Below are 15,146 nucleotides of genomic sequence, written 5' to 3' on the forward strand. Positions count from 1 at the left end.
TTTCTGTGTAAATCAATATTTCAAGATAGATCAAGCCCAGCTGGTAGGAAAAATCTCATTAGGAAAAAGCTTCTTAAAAGCATGAAAGTATTGCCATACTGGGTTTCATGCTTAGCTTCAGTAAGAAAACTGGCAACCTTTTGTTTCTGGGCTAGAGACATATGCAGTTTAAAAACAAATCCCATTAGAAAAATTACCAGTTAATAAACAGTTTGAATTGCTATATTTGTTCCACGAGTCTGAAGTTCATAGAAGAGGAGAAAGGTGAAACAACTTGCAGTGCACTTATCTGTACTCTCTCTGACTTAAAATAAAAGACTCACAGCACCCCAGTTGCAGATACATCTAATATCTGCTCATAGAAGCAGTACAACAGCCAAGTATAAACTGAACTTTCTTTTGTTTAATTCTTCCAAGCTCTGGCAATTGATTTAAAGACTGCTTGAGCTGGAAGTTGGATCACTGTGGTTTATGGGGATACACAGACTATGCTGAGGGGGTTTGTAAGCCTTTTTTAAACAAAATCCACAATTTAATTAGATGGAGGTTGTTTTGTGATGTCACAGACTTGTTTTATACAAGGATATGGTTAAGATTTTTCTATTACACTAAATGAATCTCTGTTTTACAGAAGGCCCTCAAAGGAATTACATGTCTTTTTTTGGAAGACAGTAAGTTGATAAATTTTGTTACTATTAAGCTTGTGAGTCTCAAAATAATTATTAAGATCAATGTTCTGAAAAAAGAAATAAGATCAAAATAAAAAAAATCAACTTATCTTATTGAATTAGGTGACATCAACTTGCCCCTGGGCTTATATCTATCCTGTGCTTCCACAAGACGTGTCAGGAAAATAACCTGTTCCACCTCAGACTACTTAGAGACCAATACAGGTATCCAGTCATAAATTCACAGACAAGATTATGCAATACATACTTTTATACAATGTTAAATGTCTCTATACTACTAGGGTATTTAGGAGAAATTACTCAATAATTGTCTTATCTCTATTCCCCAAATATCTTTTCCTGCACAGGAGATACTCCTTTGCCACTTTGATTTTTAACATGTATTTCTAGTCTTCAAGAATGTGATGAGACTAGTACTAGCTGAAAGTGGTAGTGTAATAGAAGTTAAATTTTCTTCATAGTTACAGGTGAACCACTGCTTTTCTTTTTCTTTTTTAACCCTTTTACAGAGACTTTAGATGGAATCATGCAGATTTCTCTAGTTTTGGTCCTAGTTTCCCCATGTACAATCTGAAATCTTTGGCTAAGCATATTTGAGATGCAGAGGACAAGATACATGCAAGGTTTACCTGACTCTCATAGGCTTTATACAAAGCTGTGCTTTCAGTGAAATGTTCTTCTTTGGAAAAGGAAAAGATATTAGGGACAAAATTTCAAGCTTTTAAAAAAAGTCAGCTGAATACAAATTGTTTTCCACTATTCTAACAAGTATCCCCAATAAAAACCTGTAATTTTAGCAATTTATTGATACAGACAACACATTTTCACAATGCCTTCAAATGCAAGAAGATATATGCCATGTTTTCTTCTGATGCTCCCATACTGCAGAAAACTGAAGCACATGGGCCTCTTCTATGCGCATGAAGACTTATGACAAACATAGCAAGGTTCTGCTCTTACAGGAGGGTGGTGGGTTTAGGGCCACACTTCTATCCTTCAGTGTTTTCTTATATGTTCTTAAGGCTCCTTATCTGTACATGGGAGGGCCCCTAGGCATTCCTGGCTGCATCCCTGGAAGGCAAGGATTTCCAGGTGGATAGCCTGGCATTCTAGGCCCTCTGGGCCCGGGTGGTCTTGTCACAGCTATGGATGGTGGAGGAAGGTTTCCTCCTCGGCTCTGTGGAGGATAGTGGCCGTTCAGCACAGGGCCAGGATGCTGAGAGGAGCTGGTTTCTTGTGGCTGGCCTGTCTTTGATCCATTGCCATCCTGTCCTTTCTTGTTGTCTGAAATATGTTTGGAGGACAGAATTAACAAATGATCATGCAAATCCGAAGCTCCCTGACAGGGAAATCCAGCAGCTGCCTGACTATCCTAGATTGCAGTAGAAAGTCTGGGCTTCCCCTACCAAACCTGGGCTAATGCTCCTTCATGACCTTTTGCTGTATTTTCCATCCATTTTTTCTGCAAGGCTCCCATGTGGGTATGTGGGCAATTTGTCAAAATGCACTTCGTCTATCAATGAAGGCAGTAATTACACCTGGCTCTTCCAAAGACAATCATCTCTCACCTGGGTTTCCCTCCTAGGCTTGACGCTGTTTAGTGGCTGTAGGGCATGTGTGCACGAAGAAGGAAAAGAAACAGCCAGCAAAATCCCTCAGGACAGACTGACACCCACCTGCCCCAGCCAGGCTTTCTGATAAGAGTTGCTTAATATGTTCTTACCACATCTTCTCCAGATGAACCTGGCACTGGTGATAAATACTTTCCTACATAGTTCTGCATCGACAAAACACAACAGAAATGTAGAAGATGTAGACTTTGGCTGGTGTGTGATAGATAAGAAGGATCACTGGCACTTAGACCAGGCTTTTTTCAGCAGGATTGTGATTTTCAGTTCAATATAGTTCAACTTTTTACTTTAATGTTGCTAGGTACGGAATAATGTTGCAGTATTTCTTAAACAAGCCAAAGAAAGAAATAGGCTAATACTTGTGATTCAGTATCGTGAAGGTGTTTCAGGAGATTATAGCAAAGGATCACACATGCATGAATTACTCATTATGAGACATTCAGACCAATTCTTACCATTGTTTGGAGTGGACTCATCTTGCTTGTCTCCTTTAGGCTTTGCTGGTGGCGGTTCGGTCTCAAATGGATTTTCCTCTTGTTCATTTGATTTTTGCGCTTTTTGTTTATTTCTTCTTTTATTTTCTTCTGCTTGCTAATGATAGGGAGAGAGATGACATTTTTCAGTGACCCCAACAGTCCCTCTAGTATTTAGTAAAATACAAAGAAATAAGTAATTCTCTATTCTTACACTTTGTAACTTCTTTTTAAGTTCCAAGTTAGCTTCCTTGTAGGATTTGGATGTTGCGTTGAGATAATAAAGGCTCAGGCTAAATTTAAAAAATAATAGTTTCTTGTTAGACAATGATTTAATTAGAAAGACTGAGAACATTCCTTTGGCAACCATTACAGTTGTGATAATATAAGGCCTGTATCTTTTTCTCATTTATTGTGCTTAATCAGTACTAGTATTTTGAAATATAATGAACAATGTGCTTCCTTACATTATTCCTTCTTCAGAAGGCACTGTTATTTCAGGGGGGAAAATGAAAGAAATTATTCAATCCATTAATATTCTACATTTAATCTTACAGTATTTAAGAAATATGTTTCATTAAGTAGTATTTAAGTCTGAAATTAATTCTATAGAATACCTTACAAAAGTTAACTAAGTCTCATGACATACCTTAAAAATTAGTAAATCATATTTATGAAAACTCCTCAACAAATATAGTAAACAATTGGAAATACTGTCAAGAAAACAACCAAAATCACATTCCTTTTGTTTTTTCCAGTTATTACTTGCTTCTTCTTCTAAGGAAAAACATAATATTTTCATTTTTCAGCGTATAGAATTAGTATTGTAACAACTTTATGAAATTAGTAGTTTTCACTATTCTGATTTAATAAGAAAACATCTGCTATGAAATCTTTAATTGACATAAGAAGTAAATAATTAATCAGCACATGCTGTTTCCTCTGCTTTGCCTGATTTTGCCTTGTATTTTTCCTCTTTCTTTTTTTTCTTCAGTTTATTTTTAGTGTCCTTATCCTTTACAGCTAAGGGTTAAAATAGAATATGGCATCAAGTGAACATTTACAAAATTTCATCTCAATATTTTATATTGCTCATATAAAATCCTTTTGTAATTTATATTGTGTTCTGTAATGTCTACATTTACTTGCAGCTCTGCAATGCATAGTTAAATCCCAGTGTATATTTGTATAGAATTAAATTTTAGTTCAGCAGTATGCTAAATACCCAATATAATAACCCTATCAAGCAAGTTAAATGCCATGATAAAATAGAACTCAATAATATCTCCAAGAGCAAATATTCCAGGGCCATTTTCTTTACCAATTACTGAATTATTCACAAAAACCTCTACTAGCCTTGTTTCACAGTCTCCAAAACTCTGTCTCATGTCCCTGTCCTAATAGTACAGAGTACGGTGTTTATCAATTAAAGGCACTGAAGATCAGGTTCGCTGAAAGTTACTGAGAATAACTTTGCTCCATGATGTTCATATTTCTATTGAAATTGCTAAGGATTTACAATGGGCTGTTCTGCATTCTGGACAAGATGATCGATGTCACAGCATTACAAATTCCCTATGGGCCTTTTGCATTTTAATAGTTTTCTATCTTTTGTGGTAGGAACAACATTTTTTAAAAGCATAACTAAACAAAAAAGACGCCATTAAAAAAAAGAGATATCAACCTTTCTGCAAATGCACATTAAGTGTGTTCAAAGAAAAGATTCATGAATTGTTCAAGTCTCTCATCACTGCACAATTAGTGCTGCATTTCTTAGATATTCAGGCAGTGATGATTCAGAGAGAGAAACTTATCGGACCTTAGACACAGCAAGCATTGAGTTAATATTCTGTACGTACACCATCAGCAATATAAAGGGTAGGATAAGTCCAGGGTTAGAGGCATAACCAAATACCTTCCCAAACCAGGAAGGAAAGTCGTGCTCCAGAGTTTCTGAAATGACTTCATACATTCTAGTCTTCCCACTATTAAACAGAAAAGTTGACAATATCATATACAATTATTATGGCAACCATGAATATATAAGCTAATCATGTCACATCAAACCTGGAAAAAGGATAATACAAGGTATGTTAACATTATTTAAACTTTACACTCTGGAGGGAATATTGTTTAAAGTAGTACTTATGTATTCTATGGGGGAAAAAAGACACCAAAATTCTTATTGTATGCTAATAGATTTTGCCAGGTTGCCACCCAAATTATTCCTCAGTGAATCAGTGTATGAGTTGTGAACTCCATACCACCAATCAACGAACAAAGCATTATTTGTGCTCTGTGAAGACATGGGGGAAAACATTCAAAACATTCAAATCAGCATATCAGGTGCTAATGCTTATTATAGAGGCACTTTTTCATTACTGCATCATTCACTGTGATGTGTGGAAGCAGGTCATTACAACAATTGCAAAAGATGGAGGTAAAATGCAAAGAACCTGAAAGGACCACAGTCAAAAGATGGTGGGATGGAGACAATGGTGTACACAGCAGGCAGTGTGGAGAGAAAAAGGATGAAAAGCAGCATGGCCATGTAGAAGTTATTGGATCTGGAAGCCTTGAAGACTCGTTCCTGGGGGACATTGCAGCACATCACTGCCCAGCACTGCAGATACATTGATGTGTGGAGGCGGAACACATTGATTGCTGGGAGACATGGAGCATAAAAAGATCCCATCCTAGAAGAGAAGCAAATAAATAAAATAACCACTATTTATAGGACTTCTGTCTTTCCAAGTATGCCACAGATTCCCTCTGTCAATATGCTTTGCACACTGTGCACTTAGAAATTCATATAGCCAACTTTATGGGGTTTTAAAACTGGTCTTTTCTCTTTTTTTAAAAAGGTTGAATGAGTACAAAGAGAATTATCTCTATGAACTTTGTTTCAAAGTTCTCTTTCTCTGCAAATTAAGTGAGGACTTGGTGAAATGTTATTCACTCTTAATTTTTCCAGGTAGTATCTTGCTTGTGTTGTGACAAAAAAGTATAGCCATTTTTTAAAAACTAGGTATGACCAATTCCTACAACTAGGTATAAACAAAATTATTTCATTCATAATTTATTATTTTTATTGATATACCAGCACTTTTTTTTGAAGGATATTTTTTTGCTTAATTGAAATTTATTTTAGCTGCTGTTGCTGGGTTAATTTAGTGCTTCATGCCAACAATCTGTTTATTGACTCTGTTAAATATGGTTTTTTTCCTTATTATATATGGTTGCATGGTTATGACACCGAAATATTTGACAACTTTTTATTTCATCACACCTTGTTTCTTATGTCATGCTGACTGAAGAGCATCTAAATTAATTTTCCTGGCCAAATAGTACAGAATACAAGAGATTTGGAACCTGCTTCTTCCTTAGTCCTTGCTCTTGTGATGAGGTGACAAGGTGAGCAAGCTAAGCTGCTTTGCCCCTGAGTGCCTCAGACATTCTATTTGGAAACAGGAAATATATTTACATTAGGGTTGGAAAGACCTTCTGAGTACAGAAGAATGACAGGTTTTATTATATTAATGTATCCTCTTCCTCTTTTCATGTATCTTAAATGAAAAGATAAAGGGCTTTACTGAAGGGACGGCTTTTACCACACAAAAGTCTGATCAGCCAAGTTATATTAAATGTAAAAAATTAGGCCTTAGCAAGAACTGAGAAGTCAAATGCTTGCAGAGAACAGTTCCTGAGGAAGACTGAGCATGCTACATGAGGACGTTACATGCTGGTGTTCTTTACCAGTCAAGTAAAGTCCAAAAATAGAATGAAAATCTACACCTTTCCTCCTCTACATCTGAGGAGCAATGCTGCAGCAGTAGCATTTTTTAGATTCATGTGACTGCAGAGATAAGTATAAATACATTTGCTTTAAGGCCTTTTTGCATAGGAACAGGGGAAAAGAATGGTAAGGTTCACTGAAAGGCTAAATTTCAAGGCAGAATACTACAGCAAGCAGTCAGTGACCAAAAGCATAAATTTAATCTATGCAGATTTTTACTGGTTGGTCTTATCAACTCAGTGCAAAATCCTGATATATGTGGTCCAATAATCTCAGTCCATAACTAGTTTTGAATTGTTCCAACTGATTGCAATGTACCAGAGTTTGGTATATATTCCATATACTTCCATCAGATTAAAGAAATGGGATAGGGTCAGGATTTCAGAAAAATCCTTCACAGATACAGATAAATCCCTCCATTCTGCAGATACAACATGCTTTGCCACACCTACCAGATCATGCCTTGGTTAAAGATCAGTCCCAGCACGTTGCCACTTATATCAAACTCAGAGTATGATGGCTGAAAAAAATTATACAGATGTTTTCATTAGGTTTGCACAAAGTGTTTTGAAATGAGTTAGAGCAGATGAAGACTGTCACTTTGAGGAGTAGCGCCACACTGGCATCATGGTGCAAGGCTTCCTGTTGCATCTTATCAGTGAATCATGAAATAAATTATATAACTCAAGGCTACAAGGTAGTCTCTAATATAGTTTGCAACATTTTACTGAAAATCTTTCCAACATTTGTTCAGAGGCAGGTGTTAATGGAAAATTCAGAATCATTCTGGGTACTGGGTAAATTTTAAAGCAACAATTCAGAAAATTTCCATTGGAGTGGCCTCTGGTTGTCAAAACACTTTGTCCTCCAGTACAGCAGCAGCAGTGAAATTTCATGTGATGAATGTGATTTAATTGATTTAATACCCAATTGAACTCTTGCACTATGTTTTTCTTTTTCATATTCCAGCAATTGCACTTTAGTTTTCCTTTTAACATTGATAGAAGTTGCCAATCATTTTCTTTTATGGATACCTTATTTCTAGTTTGAGTATTTGATTCTAATTCTTCCTTTACGATTCAGAAGTTTAAGAACTTTATGGGGTCTCATTATCTCTTTCTTTGCTGAAGAAAGCCCTGTATCATACATTTTTATTTCCAGTGTGGACACATAAATACCATAAAAATTGTTTAGTCTTTTATTTCTGAACTAATAATTTGACCCTTTATTCTGGTTTCTCAAATCTTTAATCACTTACTAATCTCTTCTTCTACCTTAATTATTTATTTCTTATTTATTAATATTTCCAGCTGTAAACACTGGATACACTGAATTTAAGCAATGATTGAAAGGCAACAGATTTTATTCTGTGTCCATATGCACCAGATCAAAACTTCCTGCTAAGAAATTGATGGGTTTCAATGTTTTGTTTTTACCTGAATGTCTGTTTCAAATATATTTTTTATCTATTTATAAATATTATTTATATATTTATACATGGCAACAGGTGTCTTGCATGATTCATCACAATGATGGACAAAAAGACCATGAATAATACATATATTCCAGTTAATCATTATATTGATAACTGATAGAAGATAAAAGGGGCATGAGATGCAAAAATAACAATTTCCTTACAGCTGAAACAAGACAAAGTCATTCTACTGAAGTCTTCAATTAAAGCCACAATTTTGACTTGCACTGTGCTGTGCTGTTGGAATATCTGAAGTTTCTGCACTTTTTCTGTGTAATTTTATGCATATACACATATATATATGTTTACAGTGAGGTGATATATTTATATCACATGTATTTATGAATCTGCTAACATAAGGGGAACAATTAAAGAGATTACTAATATTACACTTGAAAAGCAGTTGACTAAAGAGATCTTTGTAGGTTAGAATATCAAACAAAACATGGAGATATTAATAAGATCATAGAGAATCAAATAATGTATGACTACTTTTTTTAACATAGGTGCTAGCATTAACATAGGTGCTAGATTAAATAATTTGAAATCCAACTTTTAAACAAATAAAAATAAGGTCTTCCCACACAACATGCAAGTTGATCTCTGGAATTCTTCACCGAAGGACATCTTGATCATCAAAAATATTTTTCTTGTAGCAAAAGGCTTAAAATTAATGGATATATATCCATGGCCACTAACCACAGAGACACAGGTATAGCTACTTCCTAAGGAAGATTTTCAAATGAGCTAGTTTCCAGAAATTAAGTGATTTGCAGTTTCAACTTCAACTTCCAGCTGTTGTTTCAGGCAGCTTACTGGACCTGGGGACCACAATGGACCAGAACATTACAGACATTCCTATATACTGCCAAATAAAAATGCCAATTATAAAATGATTTCAGGATCCCCTACAAGCAGATATGTTGTTGCCAATTTTTCTGTTCATGCTAGATTCAAACTCTTTCCATTTCATTTTGATATTGCAACAGTTATTACCTGTTTGACTACAACCCGACTAACTGGTAGTCTTTGTATCCATCCCCACACTAGTCCTGCTGGAAGGTAAAACATAAAAATAATGCTGAAATTTCATGGGAGTCAGCAAGAATGACATTGCTGCACCACAAGCAAGAGTTTTTTAACAGAAAACATGACAACTTTCACTTCCTCTGGAAAACTGGGATTTCCCAAGATGCAATTCCTAGCAATGTGAGAAATTTTTACATGTGTGAAAATAAAATTCTGACAAAAGAAGGTGAAAATTACAACTATGACTGCTTATGTAGAGATACCCTTGATAATCTTAAATTATGTAGCCTTTTTCTGTACTTCTCAGTAAGTACAAAACAGGCTCCAGGAGTTTCACAAGCTCTGACAATACCATGACTATTAAAAGATTAAAAACAGCACGAGACCCTGAAAGCATAAGTAGCTGACAAATTTAACTTGGATCAAGTCAGTGTGAGACAGCAAGTCTCAACTCCCATGTGAAGAGTTCTATGCCTGCTTATGTTATGGGCCTTACTAATTTTACATCAGCTAAACTAATTCTAATGAAATACAGATATATCTATGTATCTATATGTATATATATTTATACATATAATAATACTTCTGGAACAGGATCTTTCATATTTTTCTCCACAAGAACTATGTGCTTTAAGACCATATCCAATGAATGAGATTATATCCTGTGAAATATTCAAATAGTATATGTGTGGAAAAATGTGTGTTCTTACAAAGAAAATAAAATTTGCTCTTATAAAATAAAATAAATTACAGAAGTCCTAAAGTTACCAAAGTTTAAAGAAGAAGAAAAATATTAAGACATAAGCAAAATGCAAAAAAATTAACACCACGTAGTTCAGGGATTTTGAAGTTGGTGTATCTAACAAAAGTTAACTCTATAGCATTGAAAGGAAAATGAACTTTGTTACTAAATTGTGAAGTGATGAATAGCAAAGACATTTAAAATCAGATACTTACAAATCCGTACTCCAAATCCCAGCACCAGCAATAATTGAAAAACCTAACAAAGACAGCTCTCAAAAAATCGCCGATTAGAATTGTGATGTATGTTGTCATCATGTCAGAGACTGTCAGGCGCACAAATTCCTGTTAGAGCAATATTCTCTTTTAAGAATACATTTAAGCAATTAATAGTTACAATAATAATTAAATACTGTACTAGATCTTTAATTGTGTTTATCCTGCTCCAACATGGACAACTTTTCTGCATTCACTGATTCTAGCACTGAATGTGCTAGAACTACTGCCCCTCATTTTCTAGAATGCTTAAACTGCTTTTGACCTCTTTGAGAAGATTAAAAATGAAAAATAAAAAAGTGAATGGCTTCTTTCTCAAAGATTTTCTATGTCCAGTGGATATGGAGAGAAAGCAAGAAAATCCAAATGCAAATCCTCATATGATCCTCTACTTTTATTTTAGGTTTTTTATGTTTCACTAAAACCTCCTGTAACAGGCCTTACCCCGACAGCCCAGAAAGCTGTTACTCTCCCTGATATGAAAATAAGGGTAAAATTGTTTCAGTTATGAGCATTTGGTGTTTTAACTTCTTATTCAGCATCATTGAATATAGAGGGGCTGATTTTTCTGCCTTTATGGTCCCTGCTAGAGATTTATTCATTTAGGAGGACAGATTGTCAGAGTGGTAGAGAAATAACAAAATTTATTCAATATTGAGTTTGTTGTCATGGAAAAATCAACAGCAATGTAGTAGGATCAAATAGAGGAAAAAGGTAGGTTAGAAAACTGTTTGGAAACCGCATTTTAGATTAGTGGGTCAATAAGAATGAGTGTCAAACTGAATCCAACAAAATATTTGAGCAGATTTTCCACTAAACTTTTATTGTCCTTTGGCACTATTATATTTGGCTAAAGACATAGATGTCTTCTCAAAAGCATACTGTTGGAAGACCTGTCTTACATAAATGTCCCTTTTGAGTTACTCCTTTATTTTTTCAAAATTAGTAGACAAGCAAGGGCAAAGATGGCATCAGGAAGATGAAAAGAAATTAGGGGATGGAGAGGAGAGGAGAGGAGAGGAGAGGAGAGGAGAGGAGAGGAGAGGAGAGGAGAGGAGAGGAGAGGAGAGGAGAGGAGAGGAGAGGAGAGGAGAGGAGAGGAGAGGAGAGGAGAGGAGAGGAGAGGAGAGGAGAGGAGAGGAGAGGAGAGGAGAGGAGAGGAGAGGAGAGGAGAGGAGAGGAGAGGAGAGGAGAGGAGAGGAGAGGAGAGGAGAGGAGAGGAGAGGAGAGGAGAGGAGAGGAGAGGAGAGGAGAGGAGAGGAGAGGAGAGGAGAGGAGAGGAGAGGAGAGGAGAGGAGAGGAGAGGAGAGGAGAGGAGAGGAGAGGAGAGGAGAGGAGAGGAGAGGAGAGGAGAGGAGAGGAGAGGAGAGGAGAGGAGAGGAGAGGAGAGGAGAGGAGAGGAGAGGAGAGGAGAGGAGAGGAGAGGAGAGGAGAGGAGAGGAGAGGAGAGGAGAGGAGAGGAGAGGAGAGGAGAGGAGAGGAGAGGAGAGGAGAGGAGAGGAGAGGGAAAAAATAAATGCTTTCCATTCTATCAAATAACAGAAGAAAGAATTTCCTCTTAGAGAGGATTCAAAGAAAATAAAATAATTTTTAAAAAACTTTTAGATCAATAGAAAGTCCCACATCTGCTTCTCCTCACATTGTCTCACTTGTTAGTCAAAATAAAGAGGATTTAGATATCATATCCTGTAAGAGACTGTATGATCTATTTTCAAATCTGAGCTCCAAGCAGCTACATTACCTGTCCTACCATTGTTTCCCAACATGGTCCTCTGGGGACATCAGCAGGATCCACCTGTATTGGAGGAGCAGTTGAATTCTCTGGAATAGTACCATTGTACAGACTGGCTTCCCATATTGTCATGTTATATTTGACTATTTTTTCTTCTTCCAGCTAAGTAAAGAAATAAATTGGGGGAAAAGAATCAACATGAGCTTGTTACCAACCCTCAAGATTGTCTATCCCCAAATTCCCATTGCTAACTTAGGTAAATGTAATTTGCAGAACAGAAATAAAAGAATGCCTTTCACTGATGTGTCTGGCTGACTGGAGTGCTTCAGTGTTGCCCAGCAACCTGTCAAACATAGTGAAGGGAAGAAAATATCTTGCCTTGAGGTTGATTTCATCCATTAGGGCAATAATGAAAGTGTAGAGATTGCCAAGGAAAAGAGCAAAGATTCTTCCCAGCTGCCATCTTAGAGCTATTCGAGGGTGGTAATTTTCCAGAGAACTGATTACATCAAATAATGTTGGACAGAACATTCCTAAAAGTGACATAACTGTGTTCACCTGAGGAGGGGGAAAAAAGTTTACAATGAAATGTTAGAGACAAATTATTCTATTAATTCTGATTTGGGTAAAAAATATATTTCCATTACTACTTTTTATTTAGTATTTGATTTAATAAAAACCAAAATCCTCTCTGAGTATCACAAGTTGATGAAATCCACACACAGTCCCAGTCTGCCTCTTTCCACTAATTCCCTATTCCATGACTCACTAGACAATTGTATCTGAACTGTGTTCTGACAGAACTAGGAACTGCTGATATGGAGAGGGAGATAAAAAAATTTACAACATTAAAGAGAGAAGGGGAGTCAGAGAGAAAAATGTCTTTTCTACAAATTCATCAGCATCCCGCTATTTTGCTGTGAACTTCAGGAACACATGGCAAAAAATATATTTACTCAGGATTTCTCCATCACATATAAACTGTATTCAATTCCTTAATGACTCTAATGTAATGAAATTTTCTACAAAAGCAGATTAATACTTTCATGAAGAATTTAAATTTTTAGAGCTTGCTTCTTCCTTGTACATAGGAACTGCACTTTTTTAAAACTTAAAATTGTACATTAGGTGTTGGGGTTTTTTTCTGATCAAATCCTCAGTTCATATATTAATGATGCAAACATAAGAAAATTCGATCTATAGAACAAGAAAAATGTGTGGATTTCACCCAGAAATGAAATATATTTATGCAATTAAAATATTAATATCCAATCAAGGGCAATATTTTCTACTCACAAATATGTTAATTACCTGTCAATAGGAAAAATTTTTAGCCAAATAATGTCAGTATTGTTTTATCCACTCTGCTTTAGAGACACTGCTCCAGATCTTAGTTCTGTCACCTTAGAAGCATATTTTTATTACAGAAACAAAAGCAAAACTATGAACATAAAGACAAATATTACCTACTTTCCAGATTACAGCATAAACAAATATATAACAGCCTTTGGTAGCCCAGTTGCTGTTAGTACAAATCTGTTACCCCACCTTTAAACTGAGAGAAAGCTGAATTCCTCCAAGCTCTATTGTCTCAGAGCTTGTGTTGCCTTAAATCAAGTTTGTACACAATTTTTTCTTTTCTATCAAAATAAAATGTGATAACAACTAAATTAATCCACTCTCAACAGTCTTATTTCTCTGGATTCCAGAAGTGGATTATTTGATATTTTAATGTTACTTTCGCAGTCAGGCTTTGGTGTTGAAAATTCTGGGTTGGTTTTCCTTGTTCCATCATCACCCATCTCACCAGCTTTGTGAGACTAACACCTTTTTGCCTTACTTTAAGTCAGGAATGCACTTTACACTCCAGCTCAGAAGATAATCTTGAAGTAACAAACTAGTTTTACAACACACACAGTAGCATTTTTGCTAACAAAGTAAAACCTTCCCAGGTTTTCAAACAGCACGCTGCTGTAGCAAATAAAATCACCATCTTCACTATATACCCCTATCAGGCAGGGCGCATCTGCTTTTGAGGAAAGCATTAGGAACAGAAAAAATTTGCATGGGACACTAGGACAGGGCAAGTGGAACTGGAAGGCATTAGCTTCAACCTGTTGCTACACTGCAGAGCTGTATCCATGAAATCCCAAATTACTTTCTCTGTGCCCACAGATCAATCAGTCCATTTGGGCCAGTCTCAGGAGAAAAACAAGAAGAGAGTGGGCTCCTTGAAGGGACCTCATGAATCCATAAAGTGTCTGGAAGACAATCCTAAGACCATCAAGGAGGAAATATAAAGGCCTCAAATGAGCTAAAGGTAAATACTGAGGGATATTTAAAAGAAGTGAAGTAGAAATTTTATGGAAGCAGAGAGACATAAGCAATTCTTATGTTAGACATTTCCCACCCACAGAGAGTATTTAAACTACTGGGGGAAAAAACGCAACATGCAAAGCAGAAGAACACAATTTCAAACCACATCTATTATAGAAATAGCACGAACTTCATTTCTTTCCCACCACCCGTAGTTCTCCAGACCTTCCAAGGCAAATTGCTGGGATCTTCTGACAACAAAAAAGATGAGGTAGCCACTTCCAGCAAGTGTGCATAGGGCTAAGAAGTTGGCAAGAACCCTTAAGAATCGAGTCAAATGAATATTTTCTTCTTTTCGGCTCTCCTGCTCCTCCACAATTGCTTCCTGCACTTGTTAGAAAGAAAAGAATACTATCAATACTTTATTGGTCAAGGCCCCACATGGCTTCAGTAGTTAGAAGTCAGTTAAATTAATTACAAATATGCAAATGGACATCTGGTCTTCATGTTTTGAGATGAATGTGTATTGTCTCATAAAATCCTGTTCAGGTTCTGGAGGATTCTGGAGTTTTGCCTGGGTTTCCTTTGCCCCTGTTGTGTGCCCACGAGTCTTGTTACACTTGTACTCACACTTTCACATGGTGTCAAAAAACCTAGCACATTCTTTCAGCTTGCAAGGTGAAATGAAGTTGAGTGATACAGCAGGATAAATGTCTGTCAGAAAAGGAAATGTCATGTTTTTGAAATGCACGTTTGTGAGAAAAGAGGAAAATGTTTTACTCTGAAAGTCAGCAACTCAGAAAGAATGAAAAGATGTGGGAATCCCCCAAAAAACTGGACAGTGCAGAGCTTCAGACTGCACAACAAAATGTTTGCCCCACATTTACCCTTGATCATAACTGATAAATATTAAGACTCTAAGGCAACTATAATGTCCAGTTTTTACTCTTGCCAGGTGAAAGAGCTTTTGGTCTGGAGTGTCCTCATGA

The 15,146-nt window shown here is 36.2% G+C and overlaps 1 protein-coding gene across 1 annotated transcript in view; it reads right to left on the reverse strand.

Moving 5' to 3' along the window:
• Nucleotides 1-1,716: 1,716 nt before the first annotated feature.
• TMC1 (transmembrane channel like 1) overlaps nt 1,717-15,146 on the reverse strand; it is a 55,335-nt gene continuing 41,905 nt past the window's right edge. Inside the window, exons 11-20 of the mRNA XM_058824111.1 lie at nt 14,348-14,542; nt 12,220-12,399; nt 11,851-12,003; nt 10,050-10,178; nt 7,042-7,109; nt 5,250-5,489; nt 4,653-4,778; nt 3,008-3,086; nt 2,776-2,911; nt 1,717-1,973 (exon numbers count right to left, since the gene is read on the reverse strand). Coding sequence (XP_058680094.1) covers nt 1,717-1,973; nt 2,776-2,911; nt 3,008-3,086; nt 4,653-4,778; nt 5,250-5,489; nt 7,042-7,109; nt 10,050-10,178; nt 11,851-12,003; nt 12,220-12,399; nt 14,348-14,542 — 1,563 coding nt within the window. The remainder of the gene's footprint in view (nt 1,974-2,775; nt 2,912-3,007; nt 3,087-4,652; nt 4,779-5,249; nt 5,490-7,041; nt 7,110-10,049; nt 10,179-11,850; nt 12,004-12,219; nt 12,400-14,347; nt 14,543-15,146) is intronic.

The sequence above is a fragment of the Ammospiza caudacuta genome, chromosome Z (assembly GCF_027887145.1).
Source record: "Ammospiza caudacuta isolate bAmmCau1 chromosome Z, bAmmCau1.pri, whole genome shotgun sequence".
In the NCBI taxonomy this organism is placed as follows: Eukaryota; Metazoa; Chordata; class Aves; order Passeriformes; family Passerellidae; genus Ammospiza; species Ammospiza caudacuta.